The sequence below is a fragment of the Ranitomeya imitator genome, chromosome 5 (genome assembly GCF_032444005.1).
Source record: "Ranitomeya imitator isolate aRanImi1 chromosome 5, aRanImi1.pri, whole genome shotgun sequence".
Lineage (NCBI taxonomy): Eukaryota > Metazoa > Chordata > Amphibia > Anura > Dendrobatidae > Ranitomeya > Ranitomeya imitator.
This window is the reverse complement of record NC_091286.1, coordinates 380,328,436-380,349,839: the sequence shown is the minus strand read 5'-3', so window position 1 is coordinate 380,349,839 and position 21,404 is coordinate 380,328,436. Positions and strand designations below refer to the sequence as shown.

The 21,404-nt window shown below is 41.1% G+C and overlaps 1 protein-coding gene across 3 annotated transcripts in view; it reads right to left on the bottom strand.

Moving 5' to 3' along the window:
- Positions 1–21,404, bottom strand: part of DST (dystonin) — a 750,022-nt gene that overhangs the window by 24,133 nt on the left and 704,485 nt on the right. For all 3 annotated transcript variants that reach the window (XM_069726743.1, XM_069726742.1, XM_069726744.1), the window contains 18 exons: positions 20,363–20,566; positions 18,686–18,917; positions 18,159–18,385; positions 15,721–15,843; positions 15,403–15,504; positions 14,418–14,519; positions 14,112–14,285; positions 12,991–13,146; positions 12,628–12,825; positions 11,514–11,642; positions 10,726–10,896; positions 8,140–8,295; positions 7,125–7,331; positions 6,925–7,044; positions 4,097–4,266; positions 2,756–2,915; positions 2,445–2,639; positions 1,561–1,689 (listed from right to left, as the gene is read on the bottom strand). In XM_069726743.1, coding sequence (XP_069582844.1) covers positions 1,561–1,689; positions 2,445–2,639; positions 2,756–2,915; positions 4,097–4,266; positions 6,925–7,044; positions 7,125–7,331; positions 8,140–8,295; positions 10,726–10,896; positions 11,514–11,642; positions 12,628–12,825; positions 12,991–13,146; positions 14,112–14,285; positions 14,418–14,519; positions 15,403–15,504; positions 15,721–15,843; positions 18,159–18,385; positions 18,686–18,917; positions 20,363–20,566 — 2,955 coding nt within the window. The remainder of the gene's footprint in view (positions 1–1,560; positions 1,690–2,444; positions 2,640–2,755; positions 2,916–4,096; positions 4,267–6,924; positions 7,045–7,124; positions 7,332–8,139; positions 8,296–10,725; positions 10,897–11,513; positions 11,643–12,627; positions 12,826–12,990; positions 13,147–14,111; positions 14,286–14,417; positions 14,520–15,402; positions 15,505–15,720; positions 15,844–18,158; positions 18,386–18,685; positions 18,918–20,362; positions 20,567–21,404) is intronic.

Here is a 21,404-nt window from a genome sequence, read left to right as displayed (position 1 = left end):
CCCAACCTATGACTATTTTGTAAAGGGTTTCTCCCACCATGTCTTTTCAGGTACACACCGCTCCCCAGCTTCCTCGCTTCGAGTTTCCTGGGAAACAGTGGGTGCTCTTATACTTGATGGACAGTTTAGAGTTTAGATCAATGGCACTGCTGCACTGCTGGCCACAACTGTCCACTTTCTGAAGCTGCTACATGGGGCAGCATTGGAGAAGCGCAGTTGCACTGAAGCTGGCAGAATCTGGAGGCCATTTTAGAAATAACAGTATATAATATTTGAAAGACACCATTTCTGAAAAGGCCTATCTGAGTAGTTGGCCGGTTGGCTGGCGTCCTCTGACCTATTGGAAAGAGGTTGTATATATCTGTGCAGGTTTGGCACCACCACTGCTAGACTGTAGAGATGACTGGTGCCCTTGGCAATGAGCAACAACCAAAACAATAAAAAAATTACTCCATTCTTGAGAACAGAGAGGAATTTTAAGAACCTGTAAATTGCACTGTCGATTGTTTAATGGCAATAACCCAATAACGGCAATAAATAGATTTGAGTGATTCATGTAAAACAGCTCATGTTTAGGATCAGTTTAAAACTATTGTTCAGTCGTAGACTGGTCCTGGTCTTCTTTCAAGGTGCATCATGCAATAACCTCTACCGATTCCACCCTTATGGCGTACTACATAATGCTCAGATAATAAAAGATACCACTGTTGTGGGTGTTGAAAGAACATGGTCAATCAGCTGGGAACAACTATTGAAAGTAGAATAGCTGTATCCTGTGCATGGAATAGTGCACTGATCATTGCTGAAAGCTCTGGGTGCCCAGGACCTCAGTACCGGTAGCACCTCCTTCAGATCAGACAGGTGATATGCCATGTGCAGATTGGGCATCCCTGAGGCCAAAGCTGGCAGGCCATCCTGCCCATCCTGAAAGCTCTGGGTGCCCAGGACATCAGTACCAGTAGCGGCTCCTTCAGATCAGACAGGAGATACGCCATGTGCAGATGTGCAGGTTGGGCATCCCTGAAGCCAGCCCTGAGTGTATTAATATCATTATATGAGGACTTGTGCTTTTGTGAGAAAATAAAGACCTGTCTACACTTGTTTTTCCACAGAAAATTATTCCTAGCACAGACTGAACAATAAAGATTATCTTATCAATAACAAAATACTCTCCATGACAACCTCATAAATACTACAAATCACGTGGAAATGAAACAAACAAATATTCCAGCAGGGAACCATGCCAACCTGTCCAAAAAATGTTAACATGCACAGAGAAGAACAGCAGTGAGGAAACTTTATCAGGTAATGAGGAGATGGAGCCTGAAAAATAACGGCGTAACACTTCAATTTTCTTTCCACCCTCTACTAATGTTCCAAAATAAACAGCACGCATGTTGTCATTTTACATGCCTTTCCCTAATAAAGACATCCTGGAAGCTTGGGATCCTTTCATTGCTCACGTGTTTATGTTCTCATACGCAGAACCATAGTAAGACATTAACCTTTGCTGTTAGTAAGCTTTACACTGACTAAGCTCAAAGGCTGCTTTCTTCTCACCTTGTGCTGGTCTATTAGGGTCTTCAGAGACTCTTCATCATCTGGGAGAAGACCATGAAATCTCAACGCTTGCTCAGCTTCTGCCAGCCATTCCAGCAGGGTATGTACTGCGGCATGAAACTCCTCTGCCTGCAATAAGACATCATTTGATAAAATCTTGATACAGGTTGATATTGATCAAACTAAATGCACACTACGCGTAAGGCGGGGGTCACACGAGCGTAGATGCTCTCATGCAAGAGAATCATATCGATTATGTTTACGACACTCTAATCAAACTCTGATCCGAGTTTGAGCAGAGTGTCAGCTTAGTGAGATCAAATTCTCTTGGATGAGAGAACCACAGCACAGGTGAGAAGATGGAGAACAAGATTTGCCCATCATCTCCATTGTGTGATGTCATCCGAGTGCAGTCCGATGTTTTCAACAAAACCATAGACTTGAATGGGTATGTGGAATCTGATTTGTGTTGCAAATTGCAACATGCTGCAATTTCTTTCTCATGCCAATTGGGGAAAAAACACAAATCAGCACTGCCCCATAGAACCACATTGTCCGAGTGCTATCCGATAAAGCATCGATGTATACGCTTGTGTGAGCGATGACTAAAAAGCAATCCCGCACCATCTGTACCAGGCCTAAATGTTTCCCAAACTACAGCATTAATAGACGATCACCTATATTATTTTAATTGCATTTCATAATCCACCTAGTAAATATGCCAGGTGTAGCCACACTACAGTTTGCACTAATATAACAAGTCACTAGGCAGTAAAGCCAAGACTTACTGGTATCACGTCTACTCCTACTCAGAAATTACCTCATAAATATAGTGCAGTAAAAGAATGTTGAATGACTAATGTCTGATTCCTCTTAAAACCCACCTGGCGCAATGCATCTTCTAGTCGGGTCTGTTTGGACACAGATAAAGTGCACACAGTTTCCCAGCGGGTGCCTAATTCCTGCATCTGGGCCTTCACCCAAGAAGAGTCATCACGACTTCCTTCCACTAACTCTCTAGCTGAACGCTTCAGTGCCTGGATACTGCTACTTCGCTTGCCCAACTCTTTCTGGAAAACCTAGAGAGAAAAGCACAGACGTAGCTACTTTATTAACAGACAAGTGCCCCAGACAACATGCCAAACACTGAATTTCTATTATATAGAAAATAAAGGACAGGTAAATTCAGTATTACTTTGTGGTTGTCAATGAGGTTCATCACAATGTCAATGTCCCCATGAACAGGTTGGTCTTCGGCTAGCTGTGGCTCCACTCTGTATAGCCAGTCAATAAGGGCCTGCAAAGCATCCGTAAACTGGCCAGAGAACAGCAGTGCCTCTTCTAGCTTGTTTTGCCTGCCCAAAGTAAATAGACAAAAATGTAAACAGAAAGCCCTCTACTATACTGAAGAACACAATATTAGGGGCAAAATAATGAATTCTGCATCTAATATATAATTGCCTAGAATACTACTTCCTGCAATTTGTGCCAACTTCCGTGGCTTTGTCCGGAGCTAATGTCCGGAGCTAACGTCCGGAGCTAATGTCCGGAGCTAATGTCCGGAGATTAATTGCCTAGAATACTACTTCCTGCAATTTGTGCCAACTTCCGTGGCTTTGTCCGGAGCTAATGTCCGGAGCTAATGTCCGGAGCTAATGTGCGGAGATAATGTCCGGAGCTAATGTCCGGAGCTAATGTCCGGAGCTAATGTCCGGAGATAAGTGACGTCAACAGTGTCCAGTGTCTGATTGGTTGCCGCCTGCTGCGAGCGACCAATCAGAAACGTGCCGTACTGTGACACACTCCGCCCGCCATTTTGGTGTGATTTTTGAATTTTTACCTCACAGCAAATTTCTACTGCATGGAGGCGGGCCCAGTGACGTTGCTCTTCAAGCTCCTGCCGAATTTCGTCAAAAAAATGATAATACCATTTACCAAAACTATATATATTTAGTTGTGAAGTGGTCCAGTGACATTTTCACACCAATTTTGAACTTTTGTTTGGTGTTTTCTCCATATACTGCCTATTATTTTTGTTCTTTCTTACTATTATTTATTAATTGTATTATTCTTACATTTGAATAAATAAAGTATATATGGATTCTAGACTCCCGATTCTTTAGAATCGGGCTGCCATCTAGTTTACTATAATTGCCCATAACATGTAAAGTTATCCTTGGGAAAGTTACATTTATAACAGAACATCTAAGGGAGGGAAGGGACTTGTGACAGTAAAATGATGGACACCATGATAGAAACCAAATGGACCCCATTATAGTCGATAAAGTCCGCCAAGTACTAATGGTTTCCATCATGTGTCATCTGATGCTGTCATTGTTATCCAGAAAAGGAAAATGGAATATGAACAGAGAAATGAACCTAGACCAAGATCAACCTCTCCTGCACCTCATCTGATGTCAATTTTGACCAACTTGAGATACTTCAACAGATATTGGATCATAGACATGTCTTCTTTACTGCAGCCTGCTTCGTCATTTCTAGGAGATGACTGTAATATGAAATCTCCTGCACATACCTTTCCACTGATTTTCCACAAACTGTATCCCATTTGTCTCTTATCTCACTGAGCATGTCATCAAGTTTTTGGATATCATCACTTAGCGTAGCTTTTTCTTTCAGCGATCGTCCGCTTCTTGTGGTGGTATCATAGACTGAGTGCTTGGCACCCAGGGTTTTCTGGAATTCCTGTGGATTGCAATAAACAGCTATTCCCACAGTTCCATAATGGTACAAGAGAGAGAAGAACAACACAAGATATTTGACAATGGCTACATGACAGCAAATGTGCGATAGATCCTTCTGGCAGAAAAAAAGGACTGGAGCAATAAAAATGTAAATCAAAATGGAGAATATAGTACAAAACTTTACATCATCTTAATAATGTTCCGATGGAAACTATTGCTCATGAGGTCTACCTTCCAAACAAATGTGTTAGTCTTTTACAGAGAGATGTAGGACAGATTACATTATTAGCTAGTTTTCTGTGGTGCCAGAGAAATCTTATATTTCTTTTAGTGGTGTGATACAATATACATATTACTTAATACATTGGCTGGTCATCAGAGGTAGCACCGCCTTGTCAGAATGGAAAATGCTATTTCTTCCATAAAGCCAAAACAAATCTGCACTTTCTGGAATCATCCATCAGCCAACATTGTGGCCGCAGGCTATGAAGAAAAAAAATCAGATCTGCAATTTTTAATGGAGTACTCATGGTTTAGTGATTCCAACAAATGTTCCCATGTTGTCTGAACTGCCGTTTTGGTAATAATTGTAAATGGAGCATTTGATTAGATTAACTTTTAGATAAAGTAGACTCCAAACGGTTAAACATACAAATTACCATAACATTGTGCCCTGTGCCAATTCACTGGACAATGCGGGATCAACAAGAAAATAACTCCTAACACATCGTATTACAATATCTTGAAACTTACAATCAGGTATCTTTACACCTCTTACGTCAACTAAGTCTACTTTTAATGGATGAGAAAAGCCTGATAGAAATTCTACAAATGGGTACCCTTGTTTAGTAGTCATTTGATATGGCAGTGTTGAGAAATCAAGTTCTAAAGCCAAATACAAATTAACCAGGAATTGCATTGGGGGCGTGGAGCGCATATTATTTATACATCAAAACGCCCCAATTGCCCTTCCAGGCTAACTTGCTTCCAAGCTCGAATTTACAGAGATGGCACATTAGAAAACTACAAATCATTCATCATTTTTATCTTATACAGCCATTCAACTACATATAGTTTCAATAGGAAAACCATCATCCTGACACTTTCCCTTGAAAGGGATTGTCCTCTACTCGGACAACCCCTTCTCAATCCCTATGTTTTCTCCTTAGTAAAATAATAAACTTCTACTCATCTCCGGTGCCGTCACTGTTCCAGTGATGTCAGCACTGGCTCTCCCAGGGCATAACCATGTCATGCAATCCCTGCTGCCAATCAGCGCTGGCTTCACTCTCCCTTAGACAAATCCGATATCTGGAGGGAGTCAGAGCTGCGACTGCCCTCTCATTTCAGCCGGATGTCAATTATGTCCTTAAGGTACCTTCACACTGAACAACATTACAACGATAACGACAGCGATCCGTGATGTTGCAGCGTCCTGGATAGCGATATCGTTGTGTTTGACATGCAGCAACGATCTGGATCCTGCTGTGACATCGCTGGTCGGAGCTAGAAGGCCAGAACTTTATTTCATCACTGGATCACCCGCTGGATCACCCGCTGACATCGCTGAATCGGCGTGTGTGACGCCGACCCAGCGATGTGTTCACTGGTAACCAGGGTAAATATCGGGTTACTAAGCACAGGGCCGCGCTTAGTAACCCGATATTTACCCTGGTTACCATTGTAAATGTAAAAAAAAAAAATACGACCTGGCCGTGATCGTTGGAAAGTCCTTGTGTGGTCGCTGGGGAGCTGTCACACAGACAGCTCTCCAGCGACCAACGATGCCGAAGTCCCCGGGTAACCAGGGTAAACATCGGGTTACTAAGCTCAGGACCGCGCTTAGTAACCCGATGTTTACCCTGGTTACCATTGTAAATGTACAAAAAAAACACATACTCACATTCCGGTGCCTGTCACATCCCCCGGCGTCCGCTTCCCTGCACCCTGTGTAAGCGCCGGCCGTAAAGCAGAGCGGTGACGTCACCGCTGTGCTCTGCTTTACGGCCGGCCGGCGCTGACACAGGGTTGATATAATTAATTCCTTTTAACCTATTTGTCACCAAGACACCACTTAAGGATTCATGGTATGTGTTGTATTATCAGTTATAACCCATACTATATAACAGGGAGGGGGAACCTCTGGCTCACAATGTCATTTTCTCCAGCCTCCAGGCAGATGCCTGGGGACCGCAGTGCTTTAGCCGCCGGCCCCATTTTGCTGTCCGCCCACCCTTTAATTTCTCCCTACCCTCTGACGAGGCAGCCAGCTAATCACAGAAGAATCCAGCTCACCACCTGCAATTCCACACTTCTGGACCACAGATAGCACTTGGGCAGGGTGCAACATCCAATGGAGAAAGCAGAATAATCCAGCTCACAGATGAAATCCAAAAAAGTTAATTTTATTATCCAAGGTACATGAAGCAAAGATTAAAATTATGTGTTCACAAAAAAAGAGAATACAGGAATCTTTTGACGCATTGTGAGCAACATGCGCTCTTTGTCAAGAACAGACAGTTAATATAAGACAGTTTGCTTTTAACGTCATTCCTTTTGATATACACAATAGGCTATGTGCTGGACCTGATGTTATTTTCAACCTTTATAAATATACAACATGCTCTCCACAACTGAATTTTTGTAAGAAATCACTGACCTTATGCTGTGTCAACTGTGTCTTAAGCTTGTCTGGGTCATTTGCAATCTCAAGTTCGGAGTCTAAAGATGTCTCAGATTCTTCAAGCCACTCCATAAGTTTAGTAAAGGCTTCATGGAACTGAGGAGGATATGAAGATGTATTGAGCACAAGCCTTACAAGATCCGATACACATTCACTAGTATATCTAAGCTCTGTACCTGTTTTGACCGTTTGCGAGCATCATCTAAAGCCCGACCTCTTTCCAGTGAACGCTGGACCACATTTTCCCACCGATTTTGTACACTGATCAGTAAATTCTTGATTAATACCACATCTTGTTTTTGGCTGAAGTATTTGATATGAGTGCCTGTTTTATCCAGCTCCATGATCTGATCTCGATGTGAGTTTACTTCAGTAACAAACACCTAGAATAAAACACACACACACAAAAAAATAATCTATATATATATAATCATCTAAGGGGCACTTCCATCTGTTTGTCTGTCTGTCTGTCACGGAAATCCCAAGTCGCTGAATGGTCGCGGCCAGTGACAAATGAGCAGCCATAGATATTACCTATTATTACCCCTCTTCCTTCCTGAAACTCTTAATTTGAGTTTCTGAATTATTATCACTGAGCTGGGACATTCATTTGTCTGTCTAGGGAGGCTCTAAACTTTAATTGAGATACTGTGAGGAAATAGGATGAGTGGATAGAAACTGTATGTAGCACTGGCACTTTATTGGTAATGCTGCTATTCCCATGTGGTCCCCCATCCACCTTATACCTTTTGGGTTCGTATCTTTTCTGCACCTTTGTTCCACACTGTGCATCTTGGTAATTCCTATTGTACTTGTGTTTATGTACTTTTGTTAGAAATTATGTGTTTAATAAAATTAATACTTTTTACTTTGGACTTTCCCTCTCTTAGTTTTTTTTTTCTCGTGGTTTTTTTGGGGCAAATTAGACTTGAGACTACTCTTCAAGCCAAATTGATTATTTTAGTAGTCAGAAAGAGAAAATATAGAAAACCTTTCATCTTTTTTACATGAATACTAAACTCACTGTCTTCCAGAATTCTGGGAATTGGTCAGCCCTAGCATACAGATACATTTTAGTGTAGTGACACTCCAATGAAAAGTTATAAGATGTACCATAAGCCAATAATCGCAATATTTACTCAGTGATTCTGATTATGTGAAAACTATTTAATAAAAGAAGTGTCTACATACCTTATGTTCATCAATTTGAAATAATACTGTGTCCAAAATAAGACTTGGTGGGGAAGCCATCGTGAGGGTCTGTTCAGCCTGAGTTAACCAGTTAATGAAGTCTTGGAGAGAATTGTGAAAACCCGTGGCCACACTGAGCGCTTCTTCTAACTTTAGCTAGCGATAAAACACAAAATGAGAAACTATAACTCTATTCCCAGTAAAACTAAGTATTTTTTTTAATAAAAAGGATGTTCTGTTATCATTCCTCCAGTATTTAATGGTATGTAGTGATAAGCGAGCAAGCTCGGAAAAAGTGTTGTCCAGCATGCTTGGTTGCTAACAAAGTATCTTCGGCATGCTCGAAAAATATGTTTGAGTCCCTGCGCCTGCACATCTCACGGCTGTCGAACAGCCACAACACATGCAGGGATGTCCTGTTTGTTAGACAATCCCTGTATGTGTTGCAGCTTTCGAACAACCGCGAGAAATGCAGCCGCGGGGACTCAAATATATTTTTAAACTACGCCGAAGACACTTGGTTAGCACTCGAGCATGCTCAGTTAACACCTTATCCGAGCACGTCCACTCATCACTAATGTAAAGTCATACCAAAGACTGGAAGTCATTCTGTCAAGAACACTATCTGAATTAAAATAAAATGAAATTATCTTAGATTTGGAAATGCAAACCTTTTCAGAAGTCTGCAGTCACTTCCAGTATGGCAGTAACATAAATGCTTGTTCATATTGTTTCTATTTAGAACAGTTTTTCATTTTTTCCTAGCTGTATACTATTGGCCATATTTTGCCATGTGATTCAGTACTCCTTTATATATGGAAGTCCTGGTGCGGCTTATAGCATACCGTGATTAGGGTATATTGCCAAAATGCATAGGTCTGCTATGCTTTTTCAGTATGTGCAACTACAATTGATTTTAATTCATGAAATAAAAGTTTACTTTTTACCCTTCGAGCTTCCTAGCTGGGTTGGTTATTTTTTCTTTCTTTTTTGAACACTGCTTCAGAAGTTCCTCCGACACTTCAGTGCGGAGGATAGACATGTAACCAGTGAACACTAATTGACAATAAGCTATCTCTCTCTTCTATTTATTATTCCAGATGCCTCTGATGTGGTATTGGGTAATAAAAGGGTCTGTCCAGTCTTTTGGTGAAAATCTGCAGTCAATCTATGTAATATAGAGAATGTTCAGCACAGCCGAAGGAAGGAGGTGCACGGTCATAGGTTGCCAAGCCTCAATATATAGATAATAAGTGACTGGCACACTCCGGACGTGTTGTGATGCAAAATTGGGGTTTATTATACATACAGTAACACAAACGTTTCGGTCATAACTGGACCTTCATCAGGGTGCTAGATAACTAGTATGTTGAAGGAGCCCCAATAATTGAAACTACATTGCATCAGAAAAAAGCCTGGAGCTATATGAAATTCAGGTGATGGTATCGGTCCATGGACACAGGGGAATATGGCCCAGATGGTGCTATCAGAAAAGAGGCCTGAAGGTATATAGATCCCAGCAGGTGAGAACAATCTGCAGATGCAGGGTGGTGCATCACAGGTAACGCTATCCCCCCAGTAGATATGAAATCATGCGGAGTCGCCGCTGCTGTGAGCTAAGAGGGAGGTATGTGCTGTCAGCCTGATGAGTGGAGGGAGCACGCGGTGTCCACCGTGAGATGGACACCGCGTGCTCCCTCCACTCATCAGGCTGACAGCACATACCTCCCTCTTAGCTCACAGCAGCGGCGACTCCGCATGGTTTCATATCTACTGGGGGGATAGCGTTACCTGTGATGCACCACCCTGCATCTGCAGATTGTTCTCACCTGCTGGGATCTATATACCTTCAGGCCTCTTTTCTGATAGCACCATCTGGGCCATATTCCCCTGTGTCCATGGACCGATACCATCACCTGAATTTCATATAGCTCCAGGCTTTTTTCTGATGCAATGTAGTTTCAATTATTGGGGCTCCTTCAACATACTAGTTATCTAGCACCCTGATGAAGGTCCAGTTATGACCGAATCGTTTGTGTTACTGTATGTATAATAAACCCCAATTTTGCATCACAACACGTCCGGAGTGTGCCAGTCACTTATTATCTATATATTGCAGTCAATCTATGTGACATCAGACTTCTGAATCCATAGTGAGCGCTCACTGTACACTGTCAGGATTCTCCATTGTTGCTGCCGAGACCTGTGATTTACAAACATGCAGTCAAGTGCCAACTAGACATGCTCGGACACGCTCAACACAAGTGAATTGAGTAAGGCCACGTACGTCTTGTCGGAATGTGGCCGTAATTATGCAAATTGCATACTTGTGGTCATGTGACCGACTAGTCTGGCAGTGACACTGGATAATCCATACAGTACATGGTGTGAAAGCTGTAATAGTTCAGAAGTCTGCAGTCACTTCCAGTGATTGCAGACATTGACCACAAGAACAGACAACCCCATTAACATCGGGGCCAGTTAATAGATTAGAAACCATTTACCCCAGTTCTCAGCATTGCTTAGGATTAAAATCAGCCGTGTGTAACATTTACAATTACAGTCTGACCCCACATCAACACTTACTTTCCTCTCACTGAGTTTTGACTCAACCAACTCCCATTTCTCCTTTAAATTATTAATATCTTGATCCATATTTGCCTCAGGGTCGTCAAGGCATCTTTGCATCATTTGCTGGCTTTTATGCATTATACTGCTGTAAACATGTTCTTTGTCTTCAAAGGCAGCGCATAGTTCCTAAAAGAAACCCGTAACACCCATCAGAATTTATATAACATAGAGAAAGGTGCAGCCAGAGTTTACAAATGTCTGATTTGGACAAGCCTTTGCATAGGACTATATAGAATGTTGCAATATGTGAGGAGCGGGTAGAACAAAGCATGAAATGGGGGCCTCCAGAAATAAATAACCCTCCACCCCATCCATCGTGTACTGCATGCATGTACTCCGGTTTAGAGATCTTAACTGAGCGCAATTCCCATCTCTTGCAATAAACTAGCTACATGTGCCTGAAAAAGAACCGATGACTAGAGGCTCTCTAAGTGTAAACTGCCTCTTTAATTACCTCGGTAAACTTTAGAAATGGAGGGTTGATTACACCAGTAACACATAAGCACCCTTACAACGCTCCGTTTTCTTTCTCAGCATAATTGCTCATTTTGGCGAGTGTGCTTTACTGTAATTCGTGAGCTAAACAAAATAAATCATCGCCCGACACCATGTAGCATCGATTATAGCCCATTTCTCTCTATGTATCATTGTGTCAGGTTTATATACGACTACATTTAAAGAGCAGAAATGTATAAACATATCATGGGCACATTCGAAAACTTTGTTAGATTGCAGATTTTTACCAGATGAGTTTCAAGCTGCTCTTTCGCCGTTTCTGGTAATCCTCCAACAGGCTTGGAAGCCAGCAAGTGACGTTCAGTGTCTGACAGCCATTGATGCATCTCTTCAATTTCATTGTGGAAACCTTGAGCCTAAATTTCGCAGCACAGATAAGTGTTAAACAAATGTCAGCAATCTAATGCTGTGCAGTGCCTAACTGCTTACTCCCTGACGTGGGTTTCCGCAATCCCATAATATATGGCTTTTTGTGTTTGGGGACACTGTTTGGCAAACACAACCAAAGAGACATCTGCTGAACTATAAATATAATGTACTCCAAAAAATAGACATCCCAAGATCAGAGTTAATAAGAAGCTATTCGTTACAATATACAAGTGTTTTTATTTCTTTATAAGGAAATAAAAGGGGAATAATCTATCATGAGTAACAGGACCAGGGAAACAGTGTGTGATGGAGTGCACACAACCAGTCGGGCAGCTTGGCAGCAGAGAACTGTGCATTTCACTGCTCCATTGGGCCACTCCAGGTGATGGTGATGACCCTGGCTAACCTCCAGCAATGCTCAGGTATGGTATAAAAGGGCAGATATTCCGCACAAGCATGCTCTCTGCTGCTGGAGGTAAAGCAATTGGCTAGAAGCTGTGCACTAAGCCCAGCTATGATGAGTCAGGATGTTGACAGTTTAGCTAGCGGCCAGTCAGCCCAAGACTTAGTTTGGATTCTTTGTACTTTGTTGTTACATGGAACCAATAAATCTGGTTGTACCAAACCTTCATTGTCTGAACAGTGCTTGAGGGTGCCTGTAGCACCGATCTAGCCCAGGAGACGGTGATCCCATGAGTTAATTCCCTCTAATAATGTAACTTATATTTAACAGGTACACAGAAAACACTGACATATAGTTATACATTCATTAATCAATGGAGAAAGACCAATCCATCAGAATAATAAAGTAATGTTGAACATACAACCAGACTTTAATAAAAATGATTTGTAATGTTTGGTCAAAATATAGTGTGAGACCACGATCTGAAGGTCACAGCACATATAAACAAGAAAACTATTGCATATCTGCACATTGTTTCCTACAGGATTGGAGAAGAAAACGTCACTCACCTGGAATAATGCACTGTCCAGCTGTTTCCTCCTCTGTTCGGTTTTATCCAGGACATTTTGCCAGCGTTGGCCCAAAGCGTCCAACCGGCTTTGCAGACTGCTGGCTTCCTCTCCAGCACTGGATGCTATCAGGTCATTCCCGGCTTTCTGTACTGTTTCTACACTGGACTTGTGAGCCAGTACATCATTTTGGAGTACCTTTATTGATGAAAAATCACTCTGTCAGCATTTTTTTTAAATGTTTTTATGCTGTACCTATCAGCCCACAGAACATGGGATGAAATCTAGATAAAGTGACAGTGATGTCATCATATGCATCGATATGAGATCACACCAAACGTCATATGCTATAGGTCTACTTACATGGTGCTTGGCAAGTTCAATCTCAATGGTCTTTGGGTCTCCACCAATGGTTTTCCGGTCATTTAGCAATCCCTCTGTATGAGTCATCCATGTCAGTAGCTCATCCAAGGCATTTTGGAATGGTCCTAAGGCTAACAGGGCACCTTCCAATTTATACTGTAAAAATAAATCAAAATATATTTGTACTCACACCATCAGGAAATTATGTGCCAAAGGACATCTGGAGATGTTTCCTGATAAGAGCCAGTTGGTGCCGTGTTTTGACTTCCTCTGAATCAACACTTTAGTACTATAGGTTGAACTTGATGGACTTTTCTCAACCTTAACTACGAAAGATAATATAAATAATATACAGAAAGCAGTGCCCTGTTATCTGATCACTAGTGGTCCCACTGCTGGGACCCCCTCGAATCATTAGAACAAAGGTCTCCTATCTCACTTAGTTTGATGGAGAAATCATCCTGTCTCTCTACTCAAAGACTATGGGACTGATGGAAGACAGGCAAGCACATTGCTCGCTATCTTCCTCAGACCCATAGGCTCGAATGGAATAGCAATGGGAAAGTTTGTCTAAAGTTCCATTCAAATAGTGACCTAGGACCCTCATTCTTGTGATCAGTAGAGAGTCACAGTGATGAAAACCCCAGCAATCATACATTTATCATCTATCCTGCGGAGAGGTAATAAGGTTTGCTGCTGGGAGCTCAGTTTTAATTTTGTTTCAAAGGTTCATAAAGTAATGCGCTGCTCTCTATAACTTTTAGGACAAAAAAATAGTAATGTCTATTGAACTGGTACAGGGAGGATTATTTTGTTTCATTTGTGGCGCAGTAGCATTATTATTTATTGCACTGATGTGTTGTGCGCCATTGGTCTGATCCAGAAAGGAGATTATTACAAGATTCATACGATCTTCATCAGTGCTTCTAAAACATTAATGAGGGTCTCACCAGTGACCTGTACACTTCAATCCTATGTTGTCTGGAATAAACCTGCACACCGGATTTCAAACAGGCAGTATATATCAATACCACACTATACGTCATGCTACTTTCCTAAAAGTCCAGGAGGCTAAACCAACATACACATCTCGTATTGCACCATACAGAATTCTATGTTACCTGTCTGTTGATAATCTTATCCTCTAGAGATTGCCAGACATATTTGAGTTCTTTGAAGGAGTCCTCCACAGCTAGCTTATCATTCTCATCTGTCGCCTTCTTCTCCAACAACTCTTTCTGGTGATTCAGTCTTTCCAGCTCTATTTGCTGTTGATATGCCTCAGTTTTGAAATACTGCAGCAAAAAAATGTAGATCGTAAGATGAGATGCAGGGATTAAGGCATACAAATCACTGACATCTAGAGAAAGAACACATCATGGACAAAGTAATGATGGGGTCATCACAAGACACAAGTTTTTCAGTACCTTAAGCTCAGCTATCTGTTGCTTTACAGTTTCTAGATCCGTTCCTATTGGTGTCATGATTTCGATTCTTCCCATGGCAATATCCACCCAGTCAAAGAGCGCCTAAGAAACATGAAGAAAAATTCAGAACTTTATGGCCGTCTGCCCTGACTGTGCAATGCCGCTGTTGCGGTGGTCGGCGTGGGCCTCTGCTCGGTTAAGGCGGTAGGGACCCACACCGAGGTTTGCCATGACGTGGCAGTGAGCTTCATACAGTCTGATCAGAATGTTAAACTAAGAACCTCATGTTCAGTTATATATATTTTTGCCTAGCGGCTTTAGATCATTGTATGATTTTTGGAGGTGCTGTCCACTTTCTTTTTTTCAGCATATTGCATGTTTATAAGATTATCTCTGGACAAGAGCATTTTTTTAACACACCCAATTGTGAAACTTATTTTTATTTAAAGATCTATTAATTAAAGTGTACTTCTGTTTGTGGAACAACCATTTTAAAGATCCAGCATGTCTGATTTTGGACCGCTGATCCTTATGTACTTCCTGAGCAGAACCACCAGAGACTGCTGGGATAGCTGCTGGCCGGTTGACCAGTCAAACCATTGTTCAGTCGACAGCCAACTAAGCTGTATGAGAGATCTAAGAGGAAATGATGTCAACTTTATAGAAGTAACCAGTAACAACCTGCCTACAGATTTGGGTTTAATCAGGCAATAAATCAAGGCTAATCAATAGCAAGATATTTAAAAAATAATTAAATTTTTATGGAGCTTTTATTTTCTGTTACCATTTGGTAAGATTTTGTAAAACACTTGAGTAATATATAATTCAGAACTACTTTTTAAACTATGGTGCATTCAATTCATCACGTAACATTCTTCCTTCTCTTTCTACTACATCCTAAAATAAAACTTTAATTGTAAAGGAAATAATAATAATAGATACTGTCCATGTTCTACAAGTCTAAAACGTATGTACTATACAATACCTGCAGTCCGTCCTGATACTGTACAGCCGCCTGCATGGCGTCATCCAGTTTGTCTACTCGATCTTTCCAAGTTTTATTCAACATCTCCCATGCAGAGTTTAGCTGGAAATAAATACAATACAGCAGAATAGGTATATAAACATATATGTAAAGTATTTATTCTACTTACACTACAAGCAGACAGGTTACTGTGGCATACGAGACCCATAGACATGCTGCTGGGGACACAATCTGTTGCTACATGAATCTTTTTTCCTGCAGGGCAGGCTACAGTATGATCTGTATCAATCATTCCCCAAATATGAATCAAGTGCTTACTTCATCTATATTTTTATTCACAACAGGTTTATCGGGTTCACCGCATGCAGTTATCAGATCTGACCCTAGGGCTGTGACCACATCCAGCTCTTCTTGCAGCCCATCGATCTCTTCTTTAATAGCCTAAAAGAGAAATAATGTTATAACAGTATATAAAAAATGCAATCATAACTTCACATGTGAAAAATCGTCTAGGTCACCTTAACGCTGGCAATATACATGAGCACTGGGCTCGGCTGAGGGTTCGTGAAGTTTCAATAGATTCTTATGACTCTTCTTATGAATTACTACTGCACTCCTCTTATACTGACTGTATCACTGTTCTTTTCAGAGGTTTTCTCCGACACCTTAACATTATAAATTAATACCACAGTCTTAAAGACTGTATATAGCCATTGGTTTGTAAGGTTTTCTCAGTCACCTCACTGTTATAAATTACGACTGCACTCTTATTGTGGCTGTGTATCACAGTTCTTCTGAACTCCACTGACTGTGACTGTGTATAGCCATTAGTTTATAAGGTCTCCTTAGTATCCTCACCTTTAGGAATTACAACTACGCTTTTTATTGTGACTGTGTATCACTATTCTGCTATGAAGCCTACTCAGTCACTTCATTTTCTAAGAATTACAACTGCACTCCTTAATGGGACTGTGTATAGCCATTCTCACCTCTCACCTCTAAGACTTATGACCACATTCCTCTGATTGTGACTGTGTGCAACTAATAGTTTACAGTGGGTACAGAAAGTATTCATACCTCTTTTAAATTTTTCACTCTCTGTTTCATTGAAGCCATTTGGTAAATTAACAAAAAAATTCTCATTAATGTACACTCTGCACCACATCTTGACTGAATAAAACAGAAATGTAGTAATTTTTGCAAATTTAATAAAAAAAGAAAAACTGAAATATCACTTGGTCATAAGTATTCTGACCCTTTGCTCAAACACTCATATTTAAGTCACATGCTGTCCATTTCCTTTTGATCCTCCTGGAGACAGTTCTAGTCCTTCATTGGAGGCCGGCTGTGTTTAAATAAACTGATAGGACTTGATTTGGAAAGGCACACACCTGTCTATATAGGACCTCACAGCTCACAGTGCATGTCAGATCAAATGAGAATCATGAGGTCAAAGGAACTGGCCAAGGAGCTCAGAGACAGAATTGTGGCAAGACACAGATCTGGCCAAGGTTCAACAGAATTACTGCAGTACGCAAGGTTCCTAAGAGCACAGTGGCCTCCACAATCCTTAAATGGAAGAAATTTGGGACCACCAGAAGTCTTCCTAGACCTGGCCGTCCAGCCAAACTGAGCAATCATGGGAGGAAAGCTTTGGTGAGAGATGTAAAGAAGAACTCCAAGATCACTGTGGCTGAGCTCCAGAGATGCAGTAGGGAGATGGGAGAAAGTTGCACAAAGTCAACTATCACTGCAGCCCTCTACCAGTCGGGCCTTTATGGCAGATGGCCCGACAGAAGCCTCTCCTCAGTGCAAGACATATGAAAGCCCATAGAGTTTGCAAAAACACACATGAAGGACTCCCAAACTATGATAAATAAGATTGTCTGGTCTGATGAGACGAAGATAGACCTTTTGGTGATAACTAAGCAGTATGTGCGGAGAAAACCAGGCACTGCTCATCACCTGCACAATACAATCCCAACAGTCAAACATGGTGGTGGCAGCAGCATGCTATGGGGTGTTTTTCAGCTGCAGGGACAAGACGACTGGCTGTCATTGAAGGAAACATGAATGCGGCCAAGTACAGAGATATCCTGGATGAAAATCTCTTCCAGAGTGCTCTGGACCGCAGACTTGGCCGAAGGTTCACCTTCCAACAAGACAATGACCCTAAGCATACAGCTAAAATAACAAAGTAGTGGCTTCAGAACAACTCTGTGACCATTCTTGACTGGCCCAGCCAGAGCCCTGACCTAAACCCAATTGAGCATCTCTGGAGAGAAATTAATGTCCACCAACGTTCACCATCCAATCTGACGGAACTGGAGAGGATCTGCAAGGAAGATTGGCAGAGGATCCCCAAATCAGGTGTGAAAAACTTGTTGCATCATTCCCAAGAAGACTCATGGCTGTACTAGCTCAAAAAGGGTGCTTCTACTCAATACTGAGCAAAGGGTCTGAATACTTATGACCATGTGATAATTCAGTTTTTCTTTTTTAATAAATTTGCAAAAATTACTACATTTCTGGGTTTTTTTTCAGTCCAGATGGGGTGCAGAGTGTACATTAATGAAAAAAATGAACTTTTTCGAATTTACCAAATGGCTGCAATGAAACAAAGAGTGAAAAAAAAGGGTATGAATACTTTCTGTACCCACTATATAAGCTCTTCTCAGTCACCTCACTACTATGAATTACACCTGCACGCCTCTTATTGTGACCACTCGTTTACAAGGTTTTCTCAGTCTCCTCACCTCTGCTGCCTCTTGTTGTTGTTTCACAACAGAGGGATCAACTCCAGGTTCATCGAGTTCACGGATAAATTCTTGGGTGTCTTTTATCGTAGCTAATAATGCAATGTGATCACACCAAAATTTCTCTGCCAGCTCCATCACATCTAACAACTGAGCCTCCCTTTCCTCTGTCAAGGCCTGGATGTCCTCCCAGATGAAGACCATTTGGTCAAGCTTATCTTGAACAGCTGGAGAAGAAAACACAATTTATAAGCGGCTTCTTCTATGATCAGATTCATTTGCAATTAAATCAGACCTGTTCATAGTTTATATATTACCGTGGATGAAAATAAAAGTGCAATTAGGCCCTAATGACTCATAAATTCTGACATCCCAAATCATAGCACCAACTCTATCTTGCCAAATAACATTTCATAAAGATATTTCAAAGAGAGTCATGAAATATAACTTTTCTCATGATAAGAATGCAGAAGACTGTCCCATTCATGGAGTGATAAGAATGGTTGCTGTCTTCTACAATGGATTACCTTTGGCCGAGATGTCCTTATCAGCACCTTCTGAGCGAGCAATCATTTCCTCTCCCCGCATCTTGAGTGTTTCATAGACAGGCTGAAGCTTTTCAAGCGCCACAGAAACGTTTTTATTTTCGCTTATCTGTTCTCTGATCTTCTCACACTCAGCGGAGATTGAAGGCGGCTGCCTCAGGCGCTCAGCTATACGTTGCAGGCTTTCAAGTGTTGGCTCAATCTTGTCATGGAACTAGAAAACAAAGAGCAAGGCCATGCAAATACAAGGCAGGTCCAATATTAATCCTCATTAATTCTTTATATTTCTCCTACATTTATACTTTACATCGTTTTTTCATCTACAGCGGTAGTCATGTAGTGAGAGGTAGGGTTATCAGTCACAGATACTGTGCATAGTAATTGTGGGACGCAATTCTCAATTCAACCAGAGACTGAGAAAACTCGTGTCACTCTTCAAATACATGAGGAACTTCTATTCATATATTGTAGAGTAATATTAGCCAGGCAATCATAATGAAAGGTGAGAAAGAAATGTAAGAATGAAGACATTACAAGACTGCGGACTGATAGCAATCCAATTATCTACACCAATAAGACCAACGAACACTACTACAAAAAGTACGGAGTAAAATAAAGTTGCATAGAGGTGTGCTTTATTTTAAGTTTTGAAACTCAGTTTTACAGCTGGTATGTGTCAAATACTGTGATGAGCATCTCATATGTTTAACTATCAATCTCAGAATATGCTTCATTATTTTATTTTCAGTTTATCCAGTTGTCTCCTTAAAAGGGGTTGGAGAATTTAGAAAATTTATATTTTTTATACATTCCATAAGGAAATTTCAGGTTACTAGAGAATGTGCTCTGTTCAGGTCCCATATCTGAAAGGGCAAAGCATGGAGGGATTCACATGTTGCATCTATGGAGGACCTGATGAGTCTTGTATAACATAGATGGACTCCTTGGTCTGAAGGGGAACTGTGTAATCTATAGTTTCCTCTGTGGCGATGCTGCAGGGAATGAAACACTCATGGCCAGGCTCTCATTCAGCTTACAGATGATCACGGGGGAGGGGTGGGTTTAAGCAGTAGGACACTTTGGAATCAGCTTATTATCAAGATATCCTTCTAACCAATCAAGATTGTTGAAATCAGAAAACCCCTTTATGACAATAGAATTCTCCCCTATGTATGTTCAAGGCTTTAAATATGCTTCTCAGCCTGTCAAATATTAGTCTCACAATGCCAGAGTCACAGTCCAACATTCACAGTACAGACAATGATGTCCGAACCAGCCACAGGTCTCTCGATCTCGACTCAACAGTCTCATAGGCATAGGCTGTTGAGTTCAGGGTCAGGAGACCAACGGCCTGTCGGGACATCGTGGCCCATAATGGGAACATGAATATCAGATGTCTGAAACTGGCCCAAAAGATTATCATGTCCAACATGGTACAACAAGGTGAAGATTTAGTAAGAGTGCTGTACCCGTATCAGTAAATGCCATACCCTTGAATTACTGTGTTGCATATTTACTGGCACAAATGAAAAATATTTGTGTCAGTAAAATGGCCTTCATAGATATGACTTTTCAAACTTTATTGCTAACTGAATCATTGGCATGATGCATTTTGTTTGCTGTTTTTGTCCTCTTGTTTTCTGTGCTGAAATTTAGTACCTGTGATGACTGAGAAATAGCTTCCTCCAAAGCGATCGCACGTTTCTTGACAACCTCCTTAATGTCGCTATATAGAGTATCGGCTGTTACATATTTCTCCTGGATGAAGAACCCTTCTTCAGGGCTGAGTTCCAGCAGCTGGGGGCCGGTTTTGTTCATCTTATCTATATGAGGTTTGTGTTCAGCAATCAGTTCCCGGAGTTGCTAAGACAAAATACAAACTGGTTAATAATGTTTTAGAACCAAACTCCCAACATGTCTGGTTTATACACTCGTAATGTATCCAGCTGGCAAAGAAATCTAAACAAGAGCTCTCTGAGAAGAGGTCTAATGGTGCACGCAGGATAACTACGAGTATAGGTCACTACATTTATTACGTGAGATTAAGCAGAATGGGCATAGAAAAGCAAAGTTTACATAATTCTGCAATGAACACATCATCTCTATAAGCCCACTGGCTTATCAAATAATAACGCAACAGTACAGTCTGATCAAAAGAATGATCAATATGTTCTAATAAATACACAGGCCAGCATTCATCAGCAGTTGTTAACTGACAGTAGGGCTGAGGTGTAGCTTTTCCTAGTACTCTTTGGTTCTGTTCACATGTTCAGTATTCGGAATCATGAAAATGGAAATAAAATATTCCGGTACAGGACCCATTTATTTGAATAAGATCGGCAGTGCCATAAGATCTATTTCACTTGCCTCCTTTTCAGCAAGCAGAAAGAAAACAGCAGCAAATGCTTAAAAAAAACTTGGCCAAACCAACAGCAAATGTTAAATGTTAAAAAAAAGAAAGAAAAACAACACTTTTTAATCCACACTATGCCATGCTGGAGTTATGGTTCAAAGCGATGATGCCCGCAGTACATCATATGAGCACAGCAGAGCACACCATTTGATAGAAGGTTTAGAGAGGGGGTGTTTCTTTTTCTTTTTTTATACTTTTTTTCTCAAAAATTGGACAACTATAAATATACCAGATGGTGGCCCGATTCTAACGCATCGGGTATTCTAGAATATGCATGACAGAACTTGT